The sequence below is a fragment of the Drosophila subpulchrella genome, chromosome 3L (assembly GCF_014743375.2).
Source record: "Drosophila subpulchrella strain 33 F10 #4 breed RU33 chromosome 3L, RU_Dsub_v1.1 Primary Assembly, whole genome shotgun sequence".
NCBI classification, from domain to species: domain Eukaryota; kingdom Metazoa; phylum Arthropoda; class Insecta; order Diptera; family Drosophilidae; genus Drosophila; species Drosophila subpulchrella.
This window is the reverse complement of record NC_050612.1, coordinates 25,553,824-25,580,827: the sequence shown is the minus strand read 5'-3', so window position 1 is coordinate 25,580,827 and position 27,004 is coordinate 25,553,824. Positions and strand designations below refer to the sequence as shown.

The 27,004-nt window shown below is 42.0% G+C and overlaps 1 protein-coding gene across 9 annotated transcripts in view; it reads left to right on the top strand.

Moving 5' to 3' along the window:
- LOC119553817 (RNA-binding protein Musashi homolog Rbp6) overlaps positions 1-27,004 on the top strand; it is a 185,806-nt gene that overhangs the window by 143,525 nt on the left and 15,277 nt on the right. For 5 of the 9 annotated variants that reach the window (XR_005219785.1, XM_037864442.1, XM_037864445.1 and 2 more), the window contains 5 exons: positions 16,155-16,203; positions 22,118-22,200; positions 22,820-22,904; positions 26,473-26,508; positions 26,578-26,661. Coding sequence is in view for 8 of the 9 variants with exons in the window: in XM_037864442.1 (XP_037720370.1) it covers positions 16,155-16,203; positions 22,118-22,200; positions 22,820-22,904; positions 26,473-26,508; positions 26,578-26,661 (337 nt within the window). In the remaining variant the exon portion in view is untranslated. Of the gene's footprint in view, positions 1-16,154; positions 16,204-22,117; positions 22,201-22,819; positions 24,211-26,472; positions 26,509-26,577; positions 26,662-27,004 lie in introns of those variants that run through there. The other 4 variants (XM_037864440.1, XM_037864439.1, XM_037864438.1 and 1 more) reach the window with 1 other exon arrangement.

Below are 27,004 nucleotides of genomic sequence, written 5' to 3'. Positions count from 1 at the left end.
ATATATTCTTTGTATGTGATACAGAGAGAAAAGTAAAGCTAGGAAGTTTTTTAAAATAAATATTTAATTAACAAAGCGCATCAGTTAGTAAGAAACTAAAAAACAGCTAAGTTCCAAAATGCATATATAGTTTAAAATAAGGAAGGTTCTTTTCAGACAACAAAAATAAAGGTTTAAAATTGCATTTTTGCTTTTAAAAAATGTGAAAATCAGCTTTCACTATTGTTCCCCGTGCACATTTTCTTTTTTGCCAACTGCCATTTGTTGCCGTGTCCAGTCGCTGATTTCATTTAGTTGCTTGCCGGAGTGATAGAGCTCCGGAAGCTGGAGCCCGGGGAAAGGTTCAACGGGACCGGCCACCCACAATTCAAAAATCAATTTTCATTTGCAAAACGATTACATTCACATTCATTCAATGTTCGTTGGTTCGCTCGCAGTTTCCTCTTCTTTTTTCTGCAATTTTTTTTTTTTTTTTTTTTTTGCAGCCCAACGAGGGTTTTCCATGTGTGTGTGTGAGTGTGTGTGGGTGTGCTATCGGTTGCCTTACACTCGAATGAACTTTTATTCAATTTGCAAAGCAACCACAAGCTGCACAATAGCCGTTTTAAACACTCGAACAACCAGTCAGCGAGCGAACGGGCATTTCGTCATTCCAGCAGAAAATGGGGAACTGGAGCCCAGGAACCCATCGAAAAGCCACCCGAAATCCCCCGGAAAACCCCCTGAAAAACCCACCAGCCCACCCTTTTCCGGAGGAGCACCTACATCTCTCGTCACTGCCATTTGCATGTCCAACTGTCTGCATTTTGCCGTCGTTCATTTAAATGCAGCGCTCGTTCTTTTGCAATTTTTCGGCTGTTGTCTTACTGCTTTTTCAATTTCTTTTTTGTTTTTCACAAAACTTAAAATCTATTTATTCATGCGTTTTGCTGCAATTTCGGACCGTCAAAGCGTCATAAAAATTCCAGTCTGTATACCCGCGCTGGGAACAATCATGTTTAATATATTAGCATTGATTTTCGCATTGTACCGAAAGCCCCAACATAATGGGCCAACTAAAGACTGACGCTACCAGAAGAATGTATGTAAAAATAAAACAAATAATAAACAAAACAATGGCAGTGGCGATGGCGAGGGGAAGGGCAGTTGGAAACAAAAGAATGCGCTCGTAAAACCGAGATTTAGGCCCGGCCACATTTGTGACCAAAATATATACAGAAAATATACAGGAAGTGTGTGCGGGCACAAAAGGAAAAGTTGGAGATGGTGGATAGAGCTCTGCTCATTTTATGCGCTAACTGAATCAGCCCGACAACCATTAACTGAGGCCATTTTATTCAATTTGGCTGGCCCCGAAATAAAAAAAAAAGGAAAAATAAAGGAAAAAGGAGGCGGAAACGGAAGTATGTACGCAGGTTACACAACAACAGGAGGACCAGCAAAATGGCCAGGAGATGGTAAATGGAGAATGGAGACAGGAACTGCTGGCTTCACTGTTACTACACTCTGCTACGTGTGACAACAATAAAAGTTTTTATTGCCGCCGCACACAGATGCGACTGGGTACACAGATACACTGACAAACGGGGGGAAATGGTGGAAAAACTGGAGAAAAGGACTGGAGACAAAGAGAAATTAGCCCCCGTTTCGGGTGCGTTTGCCGCATTATGCATAGGAAAATCTCCCATACTTGCCCTTATCTTCCATAAAGTTTTCAAAACACAAAACGTTGGAATCTCCGCATTTCAACTACCGCCGCTGACAACAATAAGTCCGCTGGGCTTTCGCAAAACAATGATGGCCCAAAGGACATTTGTCCATCAGGAGCAGGATAACACGAGCGTCCCCTGCGAAAACAGCTCCTGGCACTCAGGTGCCAACACTTTTGGCCTCAGCCTAACTGGTAGTCAGTCATCGAAGCTACAGCAAATGGAAGTTTCTTAAAGATTGGAATGGTTTACAAGGTTTTGGCTTAATCAATTTAAGAAAATCACCAAACAACAAGTTGAGGGCTACAACAATATCTTCATAAAAGAACAGACTTGAACATCTTTAAAAAAGGAAAGGAAATTCAACCACAAATTCATAGAGGTATCACAGGTCTAAAACGGGATATAATAACTCAAGTTATGGAATCTGGAATTGCAGTTTTGGGCTTCCTTTTTGGATGCCATTGGAAATGCTGAAAAATCCAACATGAAAATGGGTTAAAATTTTGACCCTCTTTAAAAAAGATAATTTAAATGTAGAATATCAGAGAATTCAACAACAAACTCATAGAGGTATCCCACTTCAAGATCGAAATCCAATTACTCAAGTTATGGAATCTAGAAGTGCATTTTTGGGGTCCCATTCTGAAAAGCATTGGTAATATGGAAAAACCGAACATGAAAATGGGTTAAAATTTTGACCCTCTTTAAAAAAGAAAATTCAAATGTAGAATATTAGAGAATTCAACCACAAACTCATAGAGGCATCCCACTTCAAAGTCGGGATCCAATTACTTAAGTTATGGAAACTGGAAGTGCAGTTTTGGGCTCCCTTTCTGGAAACCACTGAAAATGCAGAAAAATCGAAAATCTGAAAATATCAACATATCTTAAAGACAATTTCTTTTCTAACTTTAAAATCCATTTTTATTTCTCTTCCAGAAACTGTTTACATACTTATTTTACTTGCATGTGAATTCATATTTACCAAAACGATAGAAAATAACATTTTGCAAGAAATCCAGGAAAACCAACTGAATCAAATAATAAACAGCTAAACTCACATCTACCTTGATATGAATTTCCATTACTTACTAATCATGTGGTTTCTTTGAAAATCGAAATGGGAGTTCGGCGTAAGCACTTCCAATGAACGTTGTTTCAATTATTATGCAATATTAAAGGAATAGATTTTTCTTGGAATGCATCAAACTGATGCAATTGATTTAATTGCATTTAATTGAATTCTCAGGAAATATCTAAAATATTTTGGTATCCCTTTCTTTAATATTTGGAAAGTAAGCAATATGGTAAATGAAATAGAAAACGTTTCCATTTTGATACATGCCAAATGGCTCTCCGCTGTTTTTCCGCTTTTCCGTTAGCTTTTCCAGCTGCCCCTGCTGATGACGCTTACAAATGATGAGAATTTGAGCAGCGTTTTGTCCATCGCACTTGGCCGCTCTCAAGTGGCCGCCTACGTGTGCCACATGCACAATGGAACGAAAGTCCCCACAACCCCCAAAAAATCCTCACAGTCTTTGTTTTTGAAAAATTGTCTACTTCATTTGGGTCGCTCCAAACGAGAATGGCCATGAAATATAACAGTACTCATTATGTTGGGATTACGATGCAATCAACGCAGAAAAAGTGTCAGTCAAATAAATCACTCGCCAAACATGAGGAATGGAGCATCTGCAGGGGCGTACCAGGAACTGTTACTGGAAGGGGGGTTGGTTTTGGGTCTGGCTCTTATTTTTCGGCCGCCTTGACAGCCCAAGAACGACCAAAAAAAAAAACAAAAGAAGGAAGAATATATATTTCGGGTATTCCAGGCCAGGCGCAATGTCAACATCAACAGTTTCAGCATTCTGCGTCTGTGTGTGTTTAAAGGGCCTGAGTGACTGGGGGGGTGTAAAAACGAAAGCGTAGTTGAAACTGACAGCAACGATGACGCCGGGAAAAGCGGGAAAACCGGGGAAAAGCGGGGAAAATCCAGCGGTTGAGGCTGTCACACTGTTTGCTCCCCGGGATAGCAGAAGCCCGTTCCATCCATCCAACGCCTGACTTTTCGAGGGGCGGGAACTGAGCCAACTGAGTGGCAAATTTTTTTTAATTATTCAGTGGCCAGCCGAGAGGTTAGATTTCTCAAAAACGGCAGAGAGACAAAAAAGCCACGCAAGTGGGTTTGACAGACCATCGGAGTGGAGTTTAATCGATTTGCATGACTGAATCTTGGGAAAGCAATTTAAATATTAAATTAGGCACTTTTAGAGATCAAGCGAAATCGCCTATCAATCATTGTCTAGCCATAAAAGTTTAGATACGCATTTTTAGTGGATTTAAAATGTTAAGACTTTATCTAAAGCCATTTGACAGGTCTAAATAATTTATTTAAAGGCTGGAAAAGAATAGGCACTCTATAAAGGCCCTTATTTGGGTGACACTCATTGTATTTTAGACATGTTAAAAAGTATTCCAACTGTTATAAACAGTTTATATTACAAATATTTGAAATGTTTTATATAGTTTTACAATCTAAAAAGCTGGTACTTGCATTACAATTTTATAATTTTGAGTCAAAGCCGTATTTGTCTGTAAGTTAGAAAAGAATTTACCCCAAAGTAGTCTTACAACATCAACAAAATAATTTCTAAAATGAAACAGTAAACGCTTCTACCTTTTTATAGAAGGAAATGATAAATACATATACAAGAACTTAATACATATTTATTTCTTGCTATCTATTTTCGTATTAAACTCTATTTAGCAGAAAGCTTATGAATATTTTGTTTAATTTAATTACAAACAAACCCTCGAGTGGCAGCTTTTCTCTTGGATAGGGCTTCCATTTTGGACGCTGCGTAAGCTAACCCTAAGCTCCATTTATAATGCTCCTTGCACTCTGTAATCCGTGACCGCGATAATCGCCTCTGGTCTGGCATAAAACTCAATTTCCCACAATTTGCCCCGTCGACTGGCAACAATGGCACAACAAATGAGCAAGCGATTTGCTTGTGTCAGCGGAGGTCCAGCGGTACAGTGGAGCCCCGCAGCATCATCATCATCATCGTCGTATGCCACGCCCCCAGCAACTTCAGGGATACTGTGGGGGTGGCCAGAGCTTATCTCGGTTTCATTACAGTTATTGTCGTTGTCATCAGTTTGCCATGTGCCACAATGTTGCACAGAAGGCAACTTCAGCTGCAACTGCAACTGCGAGTGCGAGTGCGAGTGCGACTGTGAATGCTGCCTTTTGCCACCCCATATTTCCCAGAGATTTTCCTTCAGCTTTTCCAGCCCCCTTTCTTCATCTTCTTCGGCAGTTTCCACTTCTTAGCTGAGCAACAACAAGGGCCACACTTCCGCTGGCTGCTTGAAATAAAAACTTGCTTGATTCACACAAAAGGGGGGAGAGCGTTGGGCGGCTGGGGGGGGGTTGAGAATATTGCACTGCAGCACCGCAACAAAAGCTGCACACACACACACATAGACACACACACGCAAGTACAACATCTAAATGCAATGCCATAGAAAAAATGCAAAAACGCAGTTTCCGTGCAAAACAAAAATAGCGAGAGAAAAAGCAGAAAGCTGGTATAAAATAAAAATGCTCGTACATAATATAAGTGTAAGCGTCGATTTGGGGGCGTACTGCGGGGGCGTGGCACTGCCAGCTTCACACTTGAACACGTACAGAGCCCGCGGCATTCGACGTCTTCGACTTGCCAATGCCAAAACCACCCACCAGCCACCCAAAAACCCACCCAACCACCCATCCACCCATCCACCCATCAGCCTTCGCCTCACATTAAGCCAGCGCTTAAAAGTATGCTACAGGATTTCGCATTTGCTTAAAAGCTGTTTCGACCGATTCGTAGGGATTATTTGATTGCGAGGCGTTTGCATAAATTGATTCCCCAGCAAAAGCAGCAGCTGCACTTCTAAATTCTTCTGGTCCGCCTGCCAGTTGGGTCTGATTTATTACACTCGTTTCGAGCCCTGTGGTTGCTGGCCAGCAAAATGGACAATGCCCTGTGTGCGCTGCTCCCACTGCCTAATGCGGAATACGTTAAATAATAAATAAATATAATGAAATATATGTGTGGGCTGTGCACCGAGTGCATGTCTGGCTGTCTCCTGGTTAGGCATAAATTCATTTTATCTGGAGCCGCAAAACGAAAATTGCATCAAAACAAAGGTTGCCTACACAGGGCAAAAAATGATCAACCATTTAGTAGTTACCAAAATAGCTGCTGTGTGTAAGGCACTCAAAACAAATTTTTGTATCATCTCAATTAAGAAATAAGTAATATTTTTGATGTACTAAGATTTCATTCAATTCTTATTCAATGTGATTTAAAGAATAACGTTTATGTGTGGGGTTATACATAATTTTAAATATTCAAAAAATCTAATTTAATGTGATCTTAAATGGCAGTTCCTTTTAGAATCAGAATATAAATAAATCAATATTTAATTAAAAGATATACATCTATAAATATCCCTAGCATTTCCGTTCTACCAGCGACCTTTGCTGGCCTTAAAATATTTATCAAGGTAAAATGCATATGTAAAAGCGGGTCCCATTTTCCTCTGTGCATTCCCGCCCCCTCAAAACGCCCCCGCCAGCACCAATGGGTCAACAGTTTCGGTAGCTGTTTGGCGGTGACGTTTTTGTATAATTAATTTTTCTTGTTCAGTGGTTTTGTACAATCAACATTCGATGTAAAAACATTGCAAACAACTGCCACGCATACAGGCGCACTTAAAGCGGACACCCACACAGGCACACATGCACATGCACATACCGAATGCCACCGCAGGACAACGAGCAACAACAAACTGCTGCACTCCTGGGACCTGGACCAGGTCCTCCGCCACGTCCACGTCCTCGTCCTCGTCCTCGATTTCGTCCTGGCTGCTTGCATATGCATGCGAAAATGTTAAAGCAAATAAGAAAGAGTGTGAAAACGAGCAGCTTGCCATGTAAACAAGTAAACCAATAAGTGCATTGGTGTGTATAAAAAGGATATACACGATGGCCAGGACGAACCCTTCGAGTGTGTGGCTTTAAAAACTGACCAACTAAATCCCCGGTCTCAGTTGCAGCTTCACTTCAGCTAAGCCTTCGTCCTCGGGCAAAAAAGCCCGCCCACAAAATCCCGAAAAAAAAACGCGCCCCACGATTTCTCGAATATAAAAACCAAATTGTTTAATGAATTACGCGGAGCTCGTGCTGCCTTTTCTTGTTGTTGTTTGCACAATTTGTTTACGCAACGCGTGACGCTTAAATGCTAAATAATGCAAATGAAAATGCGCTGCCATTGTTTGAGTTCGCATTTATTTGTCCTTCCCGCTCGCTGATTTCTGTATCCCTGCAATCCCTTTTTTCCTTATAAGCTGGTAATTATGGCAGGGCTTCGGCGAATCCTTACGCAGTTGGCACAGCACGCTAATAAATTCCCTAATAAAACAACAGAGATTTTGCTTATGCTGCCAAAGGCATTTCAACCTTAATTGAGTGGCTCTTGTGATTGTGTATTCCTTGATTATTTCTCTTTGATCGAATGAATTAATAAGGACTCATACTGGCATTTTTGGATATTACATTTTAGATTGAATTACTTTTTAGAGTTCAAAATATTTTTAAAATAGTGATAAATGCTTTTGTTCATCTAAAAATCCTACCTAAAGGGCCATTTTATCTTCATTTATTTTTGCAATCGAGTTCCCTAAATTTTTTCTAAAAGGGCATTCTATCTTCGTTTACTTTCACAATCGAATTTCCTCGTTCGATTTCGTTTTAATTTTCTTCGTCATGGTGCCGCAATAAACATGAAGGGAAATTAACATATTTTCGTTGTTTTCCTAAACCATTTCTTGGTTTTTGTTTGCACTCTGATCGATTTGTGCCGCGTAACTAACGAGGAAACAGGGCCGCCCTTTTCCATTTTTGGGTAACTTTACAATTGGTCAGGCCTTAAGCCGTGGAACATTTTCAAGTGAATCCCCCTCAACCGAATTGCGGCTCTAACTTATGATTCGCGAAAAAATTACATTAGAATTGCAAATTGGCGGCGGTGGCATTCAACATGGCTAAATAAAAGTTGTGTCTCTCTGCCATGGGTGGAGTCATGTGGACTTGAGTGGGGGTGGGCCTGTGGGTGTGGGTGTGGGTGTGGGTGTGCCGACAACAAACAAACTCAAACATTTATGACAATAACTTCTTAAATGCTTTGTTCTTGCCGCTGTCGTCGGGCCCTCGGAGTGGATTCCGCCAAGGCCCTGCAATCCTCCAATCTTCAAAACCCCCAACCCTGCGAGAAAAAAAACCCCCAAAAGTTATATAAGGACCGGCAGCAGGATGCTTGGCTTTTTCGGGTCCAGCTTCTCGACGTTGAATTGAATTACTTTTGCGCCAGTTGAAATTTCAATTGGCAGAGGAGGCGAGAGACATGGCACATGTGCAGCCATATGCAATGCACTGGCCGGATACGGAAATGCACGCTGCCATTTTAGCATGCCGCCCGCACACACACACACACACACATAGTTACCAAAAGAGAGAGAGAGAGAGGAAGCGGGGCATACAAATGAGGCGTTGAATAATTGAAGACATAAATTCGCACTTGCACATACCGAAAAAAAAAGTTTTTTTATTGTTGCCGTCTTCTGGGCTCTCAGCTCTCGACTTCCGCTGGATATTTTCCCCTATTTTCCCAGCCAGCCCAATTCACTTTTTATTCTTATGTATTTTGCATTGCTCGCTCCCCGGCAGCATGTTTAATTCCCAATCTCGGGCACAGCTCGGCGACCTGGCCACCTTTGCACTCGAGAGAGCCCCGCCCCCTTTGGCAACCTCCTGCAGGATCCCCAGCTTAGTGACCCTCGGAAGGAGCAGGAGCAGCCAAAGCAGTAGCGGTGGAGAGTTGCTCGTTTAACTTTCATGAAATTATAATTTGCTTTGTAATTCGAGCATCCTTAGCAGCGATGACGGGCCAGCCAGGACCAAAAGGAGCAGCAGGACCTTCACAGAACATAGAACCCAGTAAAACCAGTTCGCAAAGCATATAACTACACATTGAAAATATTTTAATTAACGAAAATTGTTCTGCAAGTTGTTTTATATGGCCGTAGAGCAACTTTAACTGCTGCCAGATTGGAATAGAAAGAAAGGTCCCTGGGAACTACCCTTCGCTGAGAAAACCAATCCCATTAGAAATCTCAATTCCACTCGCAAGTCCCTGCAAAAATATTGAGCAGCTGCTTCCATTCTTGGATTCAAACACACACATATACACACACTGACTGTGCGGAGGAGTACATATATCTTACTTATGCTCGCAAAGATTAAAAGTTTTTCAGTGCAAGTTCTTGCCTAAGCTGTAACATCTTTGTATGGCCCCAATGGACCCCCTTTAACCCGCCCTTTCTTTTTTTTCTTTCTTTTTTTTCCTGCTGCCTTTTTTTATGTGTATAACCCGCTCAAGTTGTTTGGCCTGCCGCAAAATGCGAGTGTGTGTGTGTGGGGGGTCCTTTGGGTCGAGCAGGCGAACCTTTTCAAATCCGAAATCGATATTAATTAAATTTTAGTAGCTCACACGAAGAGCTCAAGAAATCTCGGGCACAAAAAAAAACCGAGAGAAAGCAGAGAAAAGTGACAAAGTTTTTGCGGCCAGCTTATTAAAAGTGATGACAAGCTGTGGCCCAAAAAGAAAACTGTGTGCGAAAACTGCTTTCATTAGGGTTATAATGGAGATTGACGCCGCTTAAAATGCAAGTTTATCTTTCGGCATGGCCAAAGCAAACTTTTGCTTGTCCAGCAAATTGATAAGTGGGATAATCCAGGGCCAGAAACTAATTTGAAAATGCTTAAAATATCGGCTGGCAGGCCATCACAGTGTGATGTAATGATCTGGGGAATATTAGATTAGACTTCCGGTCAATCCAATCAAATTAAAAAGGGAGGCCCTGTGACAAAGGAAATTTTTGTGTAAATATTAACTCTTTCGTGCTGCGTGTGCCCTGACCTTTTGAGGTGTCCTGTCCCTTTTGAACCTTAACCACTTTCTCACAGTGCGTGCCCTTAGATTTTGAGCCATTTCATTTGCTTTTTTCCATTAATAGTTGATCTACTAAGCCCGAGGCATAAGCTATGCAAAAGCGTTTTTCATCATTGGCCATTTGCCATTCTCTCTCTGTATCTGTATCTGTATCTGTATCTCTGCATCTGTTTCTATATCTTTTGACCCCCATCTCCTCGACTGCCCGATTTCACAACTCTCTACACAACAATTTAATATTCATACTTGCGTTCCAGTCGTGCAGCTAATGTCGGGGTTTGGTTTTGGTTTCGGTTTTGCCACTGCCACTGCCAATTCCACTGCTGTTGCTGCTTTGGCATAACAAATCAAGTTGCGGATTATAAATGGAATCCTTTTTTAATTGAAATATATATCCTGTGCCTCGACTCGCACGAGTGCGCCTCATTAATGCGCCACTCGACCGTCCTTCCCTCGCTTTTGTCTCTGAAAGGATTCGATTGATGCGTTTTTGATTGCAAGTTCACCGCAAACAGATCGCCCGACTGCAAGGCTATGTGGCACAGTTGCGGTTGAAATTATAGCATTTCCCTGTCAAATGGACATGTCAAAATGTTAATTAGTTTGGTTAGAGCAATATGAAATCGATGTAATGGTCGAAATCAATTTGGTGTACTAACCTTAATGAAGAAATAATGATTTGATGTGGAAATTCAATTTAAAATACATTTTTGTGGGGCTTTAAGATATATTTTAATTTAAAAAACTTAAGAATTATAATTTTGAGAGCACTATTATCTCAACCACAGTTGTGTGGTATGTGTGAGCAAAGGAATTGAGTGGTTTGGGTCTGGACATTACTCATACGCAGCGTGTGTCGGCAGCAAAAAGCAACTTAAATTCTACTTACAGCCAAATATGTAATAAATACGAGCTTAAAAAAGTTTATCTATATTTCAACCGCACGCAGTCATGTGCTTACACACATATAACGCATATATGTATATTCGGTAGTCGGTGGGTTTTGTACATAAGAACTGGATGCTGTTTTTTTGCTGTCGCCCGGCGAAAGTTTTTTGAAAGATGTCCCACCCCCGGGAAACTCCTCCCCCCGCCCGGCATCGCACACGTCCAGCCCGGGAAAAGTTTACTTTTTCTATACCCATTCCCAGTCCACATGTATCCCCCAACAATATCTATCTACTGGGGCTTTTTTCGCTCTCGCACAAACGAAAAATAAGTAAGTGCCGAGTGCTGGGGACAGACTATCATTAGATGTATGACTATTCAGTTGCAGCTTTAAATCGCCGGAGTGTTTGCGTTTTTCTTCCCCTTTCCCAGAATTTTTGAAGAGCGTCGGCTTCGGGGATTTTTCCCATTTTTCCCCCCTTTTCATTTCAATTTCACAGGCAGCGGCAGCCACCACAGCCACCAAAAACCAAATCCTGACAAGCCCGACGCCGTATAAATTGTCGCAATCAAGCAGGCATACAAAAGCGGGAAGCCCAAAAAACGAAGTGAAGCGGCGGCTATGAGTAGAATCCAAGGAAAAAAGCGTCCGAAGGAGAATTGAGAAAACCGCCGGCAAGATGAATTACTGCAAATTATCCAGTTAGAACTTCGGGGACTTTGAAACAAAACCAAAGGCGTGGATGGGCAGGATAAAGCGGTCCGCAGACGGGCGAAAGGGGGTGGGAATTGCTGACGATTTAACGAGTGGCCGGGCAGTGCTTCATCCATCTGCCGCTGCATTCATATACGGGTGTAGATAGGATGTGCATTCCCGGAATCTGACAAAGTAGCGCATTCCTTTGGATCGCTAACAAACGCAATTGTTCGCATAAGCCGCAAGTCTTGAGTTGCTAAGCTTTAATTTCCGGAGAAAACCAAATAATTATGCATTTTTGGGTATCATCCGGGAAGGAACAGAGTGCTGTATTATCCACTACCCCCTTGTTCCAATTAACAGAAAATATTCCTCAAGAGATGAACTTCCATTTCGTATTTTCCCAATCATAGAACTAGAAATATACAATATTTTAAAAATTATTTTTATACGCCAAGCAAAATATATCTCCATGAAACAGTTTCATTTCGATCTCTACTCTTAAAATTGTTTACTATATATCACTACAAATATTAACAATAACTCATCATATTTTCTTTTCTATTAAAACTAGTAGAAAAGCTCAAATCTTTAACTTAAAAGTATGTACTTGCCCAATATTCAAAGAGTGAAACTGCTTCCCTTGACTGTGAAAATGAGACTGTGGGGCACTTTAACCTATCCGCTTTCCAGCCTGCTTTTATTTTTTTTGGTGGTCACCGCCTAATTCTTCGGTGGGCGGGGGCTCAAATAAAAATCACCCGCAGCACTCTTTGTCGGCCACATTCATTAATGTCAACGGCAGTCGCCTCGTCTAGGACTCACTGTAAGCACATAATGTGCCACAGAACGCATAAAATACATACAGACGGACACGTACATACACAGATGTCTGACACTGTAGTCATCGTCTGAATTTCTGAATTCCGTCTGTATTCTGTAGTCTGTAGTCTGTAGCCTGCCCGCTGTTTTATATAACGATTACGATAATGAAGCGTCGCCGTTTCCACTGAGCGCAGCATTTTTGTACACAAAATGAGCCAAATGAATGGCCCGGCTTTTGGGCGGTTCGATGGGAGGTGGGCGGAGTGGACGGAATGGGCGGTCTGGGCGGCAATGGCGGTACAGCATCAACGTCTGTCGTTGATGGCTTTTTGAAGTTCTCCGCACTGCCAGGCGGCGCAATGATTGGGGATTATGACGAATTAATGAATTCAGATTTAAATAAAATTACGCGCGCCTGCTTGTTAGTGGCACACACATTTATATACACTTGAGGCCAAGATAATAGCACATTTGGCTTCTTTTAATTGCCAAAGTTGGTCAATTATCTGTGGACCTTTAGGTAAACGTTGCTTGTGGTTTGAAAGTGTGATTTTAGGTTTAACAACGAGTTTTTTTAATAAATCTCATATGTATCACTATGATAAAAATACTACAAACCTTAAACCATATTGATATACATTTTTTTATAAATATAAATAATTTTATAAATGTATTTTATTAAACTCAAAACACTCAAGACTGTTTCATAGTGGTTCTTAGGTAGTTTAATAAAAATTGATATTTCACCGATTTCATATGCATAATACTCATTACAATCAGCTTAAGAATATTGTATCGCTTTATATTTTTTTCTCTGTAAGCCGTATATATTGCGAAATATTCCCACAGCGGAGATTTGCTACTATATCAACGGCTACTGTAAACAAAATTATATACGTATCGAGCCCCACTCCCCCCATTTACTGTTGCTGTTCATTTAACGTTTGCTAATAGAATTAAAGTTTGCGGTTGCTGGAAATGGAGGGGGTGGAAAGGGGGATTGGGGAAATCGGAAAATCGGGAAAATGGGTGGCATAATGAGCTGGCCACCGATCCGGGGGCAGTGTAATTATGACAGCTATCGGTGGGGCGAAAGGGGCCATTCGGCCATTTGGCCATCGATGGGCGGACATTAACAACAGGCCGCAATTCGAGCGCAGTGTTCGCGTTTCCAGTTTTGCCCGCTTAATTAACAACAACAATTGCAATTGTACTGCCACGCCCCCCCATCCGGTAGTCCTGCGGCCCACCGCCCCCTTATCCTTGCAGCACCTGAGCTGGCAATTTTTGTGTCATTTGGCGCGTGTAACCTTCGCCGTTCGTTTGTATTGTGTTGCGGCATTGTTGTTGATTGTTAATTGAAAAACAATGTTGTAGTTGGTTTCATCGGCGGCTGCACTTGAAGAGCTGCGAATTGCGAGGCGCGAACAACAGCCACACTGCACGGGGAAAAATATGGGATTAAAGGGTATAATCCTTTTGTATGTAATATGAATTATACGGTTTTTTTCCTAGGTAAAAACATATCATTATATTTTTTAGGCGACTGCTAAAATGTGCACTTAAGAAATACAGCAAAATAAATAGATCTACCTAAAGTCTTAAACAGTTTAACCCAATTTTATTTTTCTTAAAAGAAAAATCGTGTGATAGAAAGAGAATTATACTTTAAATAGACTTAAATTTATTTTTATAAATTGCGTTAATATTAAAAAAATATTTTGGGCTACTTAGAGTAACTGCCATCATCATTGTAATAAGGATAAAATGCGATTTTATTTATGAAAATGAATAAATGGACTTGGATACCCGAGGGATCGATTCTTTTTTCCTGTGCAGCTACTGAAGCTGTAGAATTTTCCAGCGACTGGGGTCGAGGGCGGAAAAGTGCGGCGCAAGCTTAATTAATTTTTATAAGGCCGCCTTCGCTGGCATCGTGGCTGCATTTTAATTACAGTGCACAGGAGTTGCGAGTTGCCTTAAGCGCATTGATTAAGTTTAATCAATGGCCCATAAGCAGGCAGTCAGGCAGGAGGAGATTGGCCAAATGGCAGGTGGAGGGGCTGGTGGTTATCCGGGGTCATCTTGCAGCTCGTTAAAGGCCGCATCGCAACTTTGACAAGAAATGTGCAATTAGCAGTTGAGCAAGCGAGCAGCGGCACGAAGGCAAAGTTGTCACATTATAATATTGAATGGCAGACAAGAAAGCCCTTGGGAGCGAGCCAAAGGAGTGAAGGAAGCCAAAGGAATTGAGGTGCCATTATAAGACATTCGCCTTATGCGGATTGTCACCAGATTAAATGAAAATCACTTTAAAATTGTCATTAAAGTATTAGTTCAATTGCCCAAAGATTACGTTTACCCATGCAATCAATATGAGCATTTATAATTTCAATAATCACACACACTAAATTTAAAGCGATAAAATTAATACGTTTATCGGCTAATTGGGCAATTTGTCTGACGCCTTTTTAAATGTGTGTATTTCAAAGTGTTGTAAGGCAAAGGTCTTAGCTATAGATTTTAGTCAGAACTCTATAACTCTATCTATATTACATATTACTGTAAAATTACAAAATATCTTCTTTTAAGTAATTAAAATTCATACTACCTAATCAATTATTTTCAGTTTATCAAATTATCATTTTGAAAACCATTGCATATAAATCATATTAATGGAAAGTTCGAATTCTAAGAATTCGCTGCTCTTTAACAGCTCAATAAAATAATTAGTAATTAGTTGGAAATTGTAAGCAATTAAAAAAATACAGATTATAAACCATTATAAGCCCTAAGCTAAAGTCAGACTAAATCAAAGTCAATTCGACAATTACCTATTACATTACAAATTCGTAATGAGTGTTCTAATCTGTTGCATAGATAAGTTAACATCTAAACAATGGTATTAATTGCGAAGTAGCTTAAGCCATCAAAGGCATTCGATAGCTTCCAAATAAACAATATCAATAATAGCCTTAATTAAGACCAAACAAAATATTATGAAAATAAATATGACACGTTAATGTCTGAATACCAAATGCATTTGATATCTGTCATCTACCATTAATGCCTCAATTCAACCAGTGCACAATTCCCGTTGGCCAATGCAATTGAGCCTCAATCTGATTGTGATGGCCAATTTAGCAGCACATTCGGTGCATTCATTTTCTGCGTCAATTAAAATATCAAATGACAGCCAGTCGTTGGGTCAGTCAGTCAACCAGTCATTCAGTCAGTTGGGGAGTTCATCATTCCCTCATGTCCAGTTAGCGGGTCTGTAATGAGCCAGTCAGCCAGTGGAAAGTCAGCGCAGTTAGTTAGTTAGTTAGTGCGCTGGTTTGACAGTCAACTATCATTATAAGTTCTTTTGCGCCATAATGGGTAAAAGTTTTGCGCCCTCTTCAAAGCGGTGGGCGTTGAATGGGGTGGAGTATTATAGGGCGGATGGTTTGGTCACTCCTTCCCTTTCTCTATATATATATATGTGTGTGTGCTGGCCATTGTGCGCACTCACTTTGCAATTAGCAGCAGTTTTGTCTGCTGCGAACATTTATTCAGGCCATTAATTGAGTTGCTCGCACCGAGGAGGCAAACTTCGAATGCTTATGCACCAACTGAAACAAAGAAGCGAACAAGTGCAGCAAAGTCGCGGAAAATGGGTTGGGAAATGAAAAATGGCCACTTCTTTTTACCAAGGGAAAAGTGGAAGAAGCAATTCCAAGTTGGTTAAAAAATACTTGATACTTATCAAATCAATACAACTTTTTGTCCAACTATGGCTTTTTTACCAAATTAACAATATGGCTTACTTTAATTAAAAAAAATTACTGATTTTTAAACTTTAAGTTATATAAACAATATTTATATATTGTTTTATTTATATTTAACATTATTAAGAACATGTATTTACCTTTAATATTTTCATCCAACATATCTAATAAACCCCTCTTCCAACTTGACTATTTGCAGATCGAGGATGCCATGTTGATGTTTGACAAGCAGACCAATCGGCACAGAGGTGAGTTTTTTTAATATCGTTATCGCTATCGCCATCGCTGGTGGTGCGCAACAATGCCACAAAGCATTTGCTAGCCCGTTTCCGGACTTTAACGAGCCGGAAGTGCGAGAGCTTAGCAATGCACACACTCAAGCACTCCTACACTCTTTCACAATGTCAATGTATCATGCATGGCAGGATGCTCATAAGCAAGGGGCTAATACAGTTTTAAAACGTTGTCGGGGCATTAAAATGGCCGGGCAACAGGATATAGAAGGACCCGAAAAGATTACCTGCCAATGCAACCGGATATAAGGGCCATAAGAGACGGGGCCATCCTCTTGCGCTGGTGGATGGTTGGGTGGTTGGATGGTGGGTGGTGGGTGGTTCAAAGGTGCCCAGTGGGCGGTGCAGGCCAGCGAGGTCAGCAGCTGAGGTGCGCTGGCCGGCAGAAGGCTTAAATCTCCAGTGTACATCCGCTACACGAACTTGTAGCGCACGACTGCGTCCATTGCGTTTGTCCAGCTGTCCGTCCGGCATCCGACTGGCTGTCAGAATGTCCGGCTTGCCGTGCACTGCCAGAAAAGTCGACTGAGATCAGGAAGTAGCTTTGAAAATCGCTATAAGTCTGCTAGCCAGCGGTTTTTTAGCTTAAATATTAATCAATTTGAAACGGTTGTATGAATACTTAAGTGACTAAGCATTAACAAACACGTTTTATATCCTAAGTCCATTTGAGGGATATGAGAATAAAATTAGTTTAAGTGACTTAAACTAACTAAAGAAAACAGCAGACAATAGGGCTACTTCTATATTGTCTTCATAATGAATGAGGACATGAAAAATGATATGAAGAAATATGAAATATGTATACATGCAATAGGTTATAATGTCACATTTACAATTTGTCTGTGAACAAAGTTGTACTTTGTGTTCTTTTTTTGTGGCTTTTTCCCCAGTGCGTGTCCATTTGGGGTCCTCTTGTGTCCTGCGAAGCCTTGTCGTTGTCAATTTTGCTTATTAAAGTTTTAAATGACGCCCCGAATTTCGCATTGCGACCGGGAACCGTCTCGAATCCCATTGACATGTCCCTCTGGCCGAGGAGGAAGGTCCTATCGGGGATCCGACAACAACCTGAGACACGGCGCATTAAGATTGATGTGCCCAATTTTGCACAAACCAAAAACACACGCTGGGCCCACAACCACAGAGGTCCTTGCCACTGCTGAAAAGTAATTAGCTCACACGGATACGAACAGCCGCATGCATCAATAGTTGTGGGTGCACAATCATTGCGCCACTTGCCCGGCACCACCCCCTCACCCCCTCACAGCCACCCCCCGATATCCACCCCACCGGACATTGTTAACTTTTGCGCCCTTCAAATTACGCACACGGGAATAAGAAAACATGATTTTTGCTTGTGCGCGGCCCATAAAAAATTGTAGCATACTTCTGTGCGCCGCATCGCAGATAAGCGCAAAAAAGAATGGGCGTCGAAAAAGGGGGTCGTGAAAAGTGGAAGGGGGCCAGCTACACAGATAGAGCCGTGGGCCCACAGAACATTTCGCTTAATTGGACGCTGGAGTACGCTGAAACTGCATGATGATGCAGTCATACATACATAAAAACCAAAAAAAAAAATGAAACGAAAGCTTGAAAGTGGGCGTCGGCAGCCAATAAAAACAAATATGAGGCATTTTAAAAATAATGCGAAGGCCGCCCAGTCATCGCATTAAAGATTTAGGCACTCGGGGACCAAGCAGCAGCGAAGAGCCATATAAATGAGTTCCACAAATTTTTAACGAATTTCCGGCCAGCTTTTTTTCGACTTTTCCAATTAAAAGTACAAGGGCAGAGAATTATACGTCGTACAGTAAGAATTGGTTAAAATCTAACCGTATTGAAAAGGAAAGTACCCATTGTATTACTAATATACCCTCGCATTATATTATTTTATAATGGTATAGGACACCAAAAAGGCCCCATTAAATCAAAACGTTTTGGCCAAGATACCATAATGACTATGGCTAACCACTTGAAAGGAAATTTCCACGAATTACCCGCTTTGGAGATATTGTGATTTGCCAATTTGCCAATTAAAAATGCATTGGCTGGACAGTTTTAGCCACTGACACGACCCATTGCCTGAGCAATTCATTTTGGCCGGGACATGTCAGCCTTGCAAATTACAATTGCGTGCATCGATCGCCGGATGAAATATGCAGGTTGTTACTTCTGGCGAGCGGTGAAAGCCAACTGCCCAACTTCACAGGCGACCGACCAGCGGGCAAGTCAATAGAAAATGTGTGTCGTTAATCAAAGGGTATTAGTTGTAGCAGGAGCCCTCGGTGGAGGATGGGTTTTTAGCAGGGACGAGGACATCGATGGCGACTTTTTGTACAGTCGGACGATGTACGATGTACGACCTTATTGCCATGAGGAGTCGGAGTCCGTTGCCTACTGGCACTTGCGATATGCCTGTAATTGCATTTTATCGATCCGATCCGAGAGCCCCCTATATATGTATCTGCATCTGTATGTGTGTGGCAATTGCCACGTACACATACACACACACACACACGGCAACTATAATAAAGAAGGGGCAACGGAAAAAAGAAAATAAAAAGAAAAGTGGAAAAGACGTCGTTGGTTGCTCCGGCAGCTACACGGCAGCAAGTTTGTTACTCATTCATAAATCATGTGTGCAGCCCAGCGACACACACACACACCAATGGACGAGCGGACATATAGACAGATAGACAAATAGACAGACATCCTAACATGGTGGCCCAGAACTCACCCGAATCCCAAGCTCACAAACACCCAGCACACATGTATATCCGTCGGCCTGGTCACTGAAAATTGCACCGGCGTTTTTCCAGCTAACAAGAGCGGCAGCAGTTGGCCCAGAACTACAACTACAACCGTTTCATATGGATAAAAAATAACAAGATATAGGAAGCGATATATGAATATGCCATAAAACAATATAGGCAGGCCCGAAAAGCAATAACAACAGCGGGAATGACAACAACGCGGGCGAGGGCAATTGCAACTACAGTGGAGACAAGCTAGGGGGAACCATTTAGAACCCGAATTGAAATTGAAAAAAATCTCTGTATTGATAGAAATGGAAATATGCTAGAAGCTAGAACAGCTTAGAATTTAGATGTAAAAGGAACTTTATAATATTTTTTTAATATTTTTATTGACATATTAAAAAGTACCTTATGTATATTTCATTTTATAATAATGACATACTCTAGCGGGCTGAACAATTTTAAAGTCCTTATTAAAGTTCCCCTTAGGCAATCTCCGCTGTACAAATATAGAGTTCAAAACAGCCGAGCTGCGACCGAAACTATGCTATGAATTTCATTTGGCAAGCCAAGGACATGCCCAACGTGCGCCTAAGCAGCCCGTTGTGGGTGGTTGGGTGGCTTTTTAGTGGGGTGTGTGGGTGGGCTGGGGTGGTGCAGAGGATCGGGGCAACTTTTGGGGGCCGGCTTGGCAGTTGGCGTCGCCAGCCGCCACTAATATTAAAATTGAAAATTTTGTAATTTTTCTTTTTGGCAAGCCGGCGCAGCGCAGTCATAACAGCAGCTGGCTTTGGCTCTTACCCCCCAGCCGCTGCCCCCTACAAAAACCCCTCTACCTTTCGCCTAGAGCATATATCTGTGTCCGCTTCTTGGCAATAACATGCATGAGTGTGCAATTTTTGCAGTTGCCAAGACCATCGTCAGCTCCTATCGCTCCAGCGCCGTCCTGCGGGAAATTTTCGACAGGTAAAAATGGCAATGGCGGACGGGCTCAAAACTCAGACTTACCTCGGGGCCAAGAGGCATAAGCCTCAAGCCACGAAATTAACTGGGCAACGAGCATTGCCTCATTCCTCATGCAACCCGGGCGCATTTGTATCCAGCAGATACATTTTTGATTGAGTTACGTGTGGAGCGCAGAGCTAACCGAAAATGGCCGGCTTCATTTGTTCCGCGGCTGATTTATGAAGTTGCAGCGGAATAGAAGCCCTATGAAACTTGAGGGGCACAGAGGAAAATGGGCTATTCAATTAGGTTATAAAGAATTTATGAACCTTCTGTTACTTTAAAAACAAAAACCTTAGAAAACCTTTGAAACCTCAGAAATGTCTTTACTTTGAGTGTTGAGTGTTACATAAGGTGTCTAAAAGTATTCAGTGAATATACAACTTATTGTATTTCTGGGCTTAATATATATTGTTGCATACTTTAAGACACATAAGTGTTTTCCAAACCCAAGTGACTTGTGAGGCACCATCAAAATAAGCATCACCAAGTCCAAATATTTTGTAATCAGCGTGTGCGAAATAAGGCTTCAAACATTTTATATTCCTTAAGTATATCTCTGCAGAGGGACTTCGATTTTTTTAAATAATAATCCTTTAAAACATTTAAATAAATATATTTCACTGTGTAGCTAACGTGCAACATTGCAACGTGCGCTAATTTTATATAATTAAAGCAAATACAAACACACTCCGGGGCGCTAAGGAAGCAGCCCGCACGTTGTCTCAAGGAAAAGGACCTCGGAGCTTCTTCAGCTCGGCACATGTCGCTAATAAGCCTGCGTGTTTACTGTTACTTGTTTCAACTAATTTGTCAGTTACGCCCAGCTTGGCCACGCCCCCCCATCCGCCCGTCCGCCCAACCGCCCAACCGCCCACCGCCCGCACGACAAGGCAAACACACGTACACAAACAAAATGCGGGCGCCGGGGCATCAGGTGTCTGCACTTGGCCTTGCTAATTGCACAGAGAGAGAGCCAGAGCCCTTCTTTTTCGGCCATGTGAAATCTCAGACAATTGCGCTAATTGAAAAGCCCCGATAAGACCGAAGTGGTGAAATCCGTGGGCAGGAGAAATCGGAGTAGAGAGCAGGGCCTTAAGAGGATAGCGAAAGCCTGAAAGGGAATTTTATAGAACCCAATCAGATGGGAAGTTGCAACTTACTTTGGCCTCTTTCAAGGAGTGACTTGAACGGGTTCTAAAAGAAGTAGCAATTATCAAATATATAATTAAGCCATTGCCTCTTCGTTTTTCGATCCAAACTATTGTTTGCTTTGGTAAACTTTGATAGAATGTGATGAAGTTAGGTATTTAAAAGCTTATAAATAGCAATTTAGCATCCTTAGAATGGAATGGTTAAAAACAAGTTTCATAAAATAGAAATAATTGCATGAAACAAATTTGCACTTAAGGAAGTTAAGACAGCGAGCCAAAAGCATGGCCATAGAACCCATTCCTAGCCAAACCCATCAGTGAAAAGAAAGTCAAGCAACTTAAACTTTCGCCAGCCCAAACTGCAGCGGCAACAAATGGAAGAAATTTAATTAAGCCATAATAAATCCTTTACCAATTCTGGCCGTAAAAACCCCCCGAATGACTTGACATTCCTGGAATTTAAGTTCTTCGTCAGCCTCCAATTGGAAGATATCAAAAATAGCTCCACTGGCCGGCCATTAGGACAAAGTTATTATGCCCGATCCCAAGGCGGTCGTCGGGGGGTTAAGGAGGCGGGTTAAAGGGGGCGGGGCCCTGGCTCAGTGTCCGCTGGCAAAAGTTTATTATGTAAACTCGGAGCGGCCAGTGTTTGAATTACTCGCCCAGCCGCCACTTGAGGCCCTGCAGGGGATGCATATTGAGGTCAGCCGGAGGACAGCCTTCCTTTCCCGAAATGGAGGGGGCTTGGAAGGGATTTGGAAGGGGTTCGGAAGGGGTTCGGAAGGGGTTCGGAAGGGGGTTTCCAAAGGGGGCACCGCCTCTGTCTCGGTCTCGACACTTGAGTAAATTATTTAGCCGCTCGCTCACACAAAAGCATATTTCGTTCAATTTTTGCAGCCCTTAAACTTTTTTGCCCACTCTCACTCAACTCACTTTGCTTCTTTTCTCTTGCAGGTTTTGGCTTCGTTACATTTCAAAGCGAAGATGTGGTAGACAAAGTTTGCGAAATTCATTTCCACGAGATAAACAACAAAATGGTAAGTGAAGCGTGGCGGTCTGAATCGCAGCCGAGCAGGCTTATCCCCTCACCCAGCTTTAAGTTTTTATTTCGCCATATAGAGGAAAATACTGCCCTAAATCGATCATCAATTTGGGATTTTATTAAAGCGGATTAGATGTGCCTCTGACATTTTGCTGGAAAATGTATAGAAATAATATTGTTAAGCAAGTGCAAGGTCAAAAGCTCAATATGCAAATCTAGATCTCTTTGTTTTTTGGTAATAGAATTTTTAAGCACTTTTAAGACTTTAATTAAAATATAAGAATCTTGAGCTTTCATTTTCATCTATGCAATTTAGAAGTTTTGTTGAAGGTTATGTGCAGTTTTCAGTTTAGATTAGGGCCCATTTCTTAATGTATAGCTAAGGTTATTGTTAGCTATCGGTTCACAGTCTGTTACCATGATTAAGACAAATTTTAACTAGAAGTTTGAGTCTAGCTAAGAGCTTTTGTCAAATAAATTCCTTTTAGATATCGAACAAATTTATCAGGACATTGAGAAATCGAACATACTTAGGTGTTGCTAACTTTATATTAAAAAAAATTATTTTGGAAAATGTAGGAGGCAATTTTTAAGCCGTTGTTCTATCCTTTCAGGTCGAGTGCAAGAAGGCGCAGCCGAAGGAGGTGATGCTGCCGGCCAACCTGGCCAAGACGCGGGCTGCCGGACGCTCCGCATACGGTGAGTTGGTAGTCTGGGGCAGCAGCCACGCCCATTCGACGGCGGCCACGACCGCCGCCGCCGCAGGCTTGCTGCCGAGTAGTTTAGCCGCTGCCGCGTCCGTGCTGCAGCAGCACCAGCAGCAGCAGCACCAACAGCAGCAGCAGCAGCAACAGCAGCAGCAGCAACAGCACCACCAGCAACAGCTGCACCACACACACCCACAGTCACCCGCCCACAGCCACGCCCACGCCCACCACCCGCACACACACACGCACAGTCAGTTGTTGAGCTCGCTGCGTTACACGCCCTATCCGCTGCCCGCCCACCTGTCGGCGGCAGCAGTTGCCGTTGCCGCCCAGCAGCAACACCAGCAACAGCAGCAGCAACAACAACAGGTTGTGGCCGCCCAACAGCAGCAACAACAGCAGCAGCAGCAGCAGAGTTTGGCCCAAGTGGTGGCCGCTGCAGCTGGTGCCGCTCCTGGTCTTCTACCGCTCGCCAATCCCGCTCCGCCGGCCACGCCCTCTTTGCTGCACTTTGCAGCGGGCCAGAGCAATGCCGCCTTGGCCAATTCCCTTTATGCTGATGCAGCTGCAGTTGTGGGCTATAAGCGACTCCTGGCAGCAGCGGCGGTGAGCAGCGGTCTGCGAGCACCGACCAGTACCGCCCTGGGCGCCCTGCAAGCTGCCGCTGCCAATAATCCCGCCGCTGCCGCTGCCGCCCAACTGCAGCAGGTGCAATTGCGCCAGAATGCCGCCCTGGCCGCCGCCCACTATCCGCTCAGCGAACTGCTGGCCATGCAGGGCGGCATGGAGATGGGCGCGGGCGCCAATTCCGCGGCGGCAGCAGCGGCCTCACTGTACCAGCTGCCCGGAATCTGACCGCCCAGGCCACAGTGAGCCCTCTAAAGAGTGTACTTCAGCACAGATATTCCTTTCAAATCTTCAATATCCAAAGATATTCAAGCTATGCCAGCATTTAAAAGCCCTTTCAGAAGTCAGGGATTTCAGGGAATTCATTTGGCTTCTATACTGGAATATTCAATCCTAGTATTTATATTCAAAAACATCTTAGAACTTTGTTTTAAGGTAAAAATGCTCTATTCAAACCCCTTCTTTATTGCATTGAAAAGCTCATAGAAGCTCCTACTGCCTGTAATCGGATTAAATTAAATATTAAATGATGCGCAATATCCAAAGAAATAATCAACTGAAATAAGTTTCAGTTCACAAATTTTATTTAACATTTAATAGGCCAATAATTAAATTTGAGGCAATAGTTTTAAAGTCGATACCAATTAACAATGCAACCATATACATTTTCTATGAATTTTTAATAGACCACAAATACTTTTTTTATAGTTAACAGAGAGAAAAGGAATTGTAAAACTTTTCGTTCTGGCTTTAGTTAACTTAATTTTCAATCAATTTATGTGACTACAGAAATCCCTAAAGACTTCAGGGCTTTCCCAAACTTTTACTATCAGATGATAGTTCTGCCAATCCCTATCCTACCAAAAACACACCCACAAGACACTCTCAGAACTCAACTACACCTATATATATATATGACTCTCATTCCGTCTCAATGTCCAAAAAATATGTTAAGCGGCTAGGCCTAGGATTACGTGTACTTTTACTTACAATTAGCCATGTACTTACTTATGCCACATGTACTATATATATCGTAACTTATATTTTGTGACTGTCTAAGCTGCGTTTAGGCCACGCGGCGTATGCGTTATTTAACTAAATTACTCAAATAGCGGCGCATTCGTTTTCTTTCCTTAGACTCTAAGCGAACTTGACTTACTTAAGATATATCTAGGCTAAGTGCAGGTCCTAGAGAGCTGCTTAGATTTTATCGAGGCCATCGATAACCTTAGACCTTAGACGGCGATCGTAATATGTCTTAGACACCTGGCGACTTTTTCTAGAACTTAAGAATGTAACAATATACGAACAATGTTTCAAATTAAATAACAAAAAAAAAGTCATCAGCTCCATAGGAAACACACTCCATTTATGTTTTAAAACGGATTCTCTTGTATATCGAACATTTTCTTACAACTTATACGTAAACTCATATCAATAGCTGTTTAAAGGCGTATTAACCTAGATCCGTGGCCAAAAAAGCGAATCGAATTCAAACCTAGCAAATGTATCGAATTAGCGATTAAGTTGGATTAAGTAAACCAGCCGAAGGAGGCCGAGCCAGTATTAGAAATGCGATGTGTGTAACGAAGTTTACTATAGTTTTGAAAAATTGATGACCGGACTGGGCAGATGCCATCGAAGCGGCCGGACAGCTGTCGGAGTGTAATTTTCCGAAATGGATCATGGATAATGGATGTGTGCAATGGCAATGCATTCGGTCCAATTACAGGGCCCTGGCAAATTACGGCCCAGACAGCTGATGGCCAACTCCCCCAGCTCCCAGTTCGAGTACTCATATACAAACACATATTGTTTGCCCATAGCCATTAATATTTGACTAAACTCGAAACTAGCTATTTATTATACATGCATAAATAACCACATACACACATCTATTGCATTACGATAAGCGCATTAAGCGCTCAAATTCAAATTCAAATTCGAATCAAACTCAAATTCAACTCTAGTTAAATCCAGTGTAACATTAGCCTAAGCTGCAACAGTTGAAGGATGATGATATATGTACAGGAAACGAGCCGTCAGCAGTCCTTCGATGCCCAAGATGAACGAGAAAGTGATGGGGAAAGTGCTGAGAAAGCGGAACGGAACTGGCCCCAGGCCGAAGCAAAATTTAAACAAATTTCTTGATTAACATCTAATAGCTGTCAACCTTCCTATATGCCCCCCTTGATTTGTAGTGTTTATCTAGCCCACATATTTATAGTTTTCTGTGTATTGAGTTCCGATTTCAATTATGCTTTTCCTAAGTTTTCCTAACTCATTAGTTGCGGTGCGGGGCAATGGCCTGGAGATATGGAGCATTTTTGTAGAAATGCACAACGGCAGGCCTTAGAATTGCCCCCACTCAAAGATTAACTCTAAAACATTTTATAATTAGACGAATTATTCAAATTTATACTCTTAGCATAGATACTAAATGTCTTAGATTATAACTACGTACATATCTAATAAGTGTTTAGAATTGTGTCATATCTACGGTATATCGAACAAATGTAACTCTACATATAACTCTATATAAACATAGCTCAAATCAAGGCTGTTAATGCAGAAAATAACAAAAATGGGGCTGAATTTATTCGCCCCCACTAGTTATGCACTTAAAAAAGAATCGAGTGCAGTCGCAGAACATTTCTTAGAACTCGAAACATATATAACTAGTATCTACATATAGCGGCAGTTCCTTAGTTGCCACTCACACTACTTAACTAGAACTCTAAGTACACTTACCGATTACGAATAGTAAAGCAGTCGCTCATATTTACACTCTATAACAATTAGTCCTGATATAATCTCGATAATCTTTTGTTTGAATTCATTAGCTATGATATAATCGTGTGAGTGTCAGTAATTATCTGTTTTTATGCCTTTCTTTTCTGTGCTCTCTCTTGTTTTCCATGCGACTCCCTTAGATAACATCATGTGGGGACTGGGGACATTGCCCGAAGGTGAGAATTACAAATGATATATACGATATGATCCAATAGCTAATATATTTTGTATATTTCTTGGAACAGGTTTTCCGGCAGCTGCCTATGCTGCCTATGCCGCTGGTCGCGGATATTCGGGCTATCCCAGTTTTGGACTGCCCTATCCAACTGGTAAGTGCGGCTCACACCCACATAGACACAATGACAACCATCAGCACACCCACACAAGCCTGAACCTGCACACATACTCGTACATACTCGGCCCCCCTGTTCATTATTTGTATGTGAGTGAGAGTGTGAAGCAACCCCAGTGACTACTAAAACCCCACATTATCCATTGAAACCGAAACCCCACCGAACCGAACCGTCTGTGCCACTTGATATGACGAAAGGCCTCGAGTCACTCCGATAACAACCATTAGCATTACTAACTCAACTAGAACTTGTGACGATTCGTTAGCCTTTAATGTGTTTGCCCGATTCGTGTCTCTTTCATCATCAGATACAATCAAAC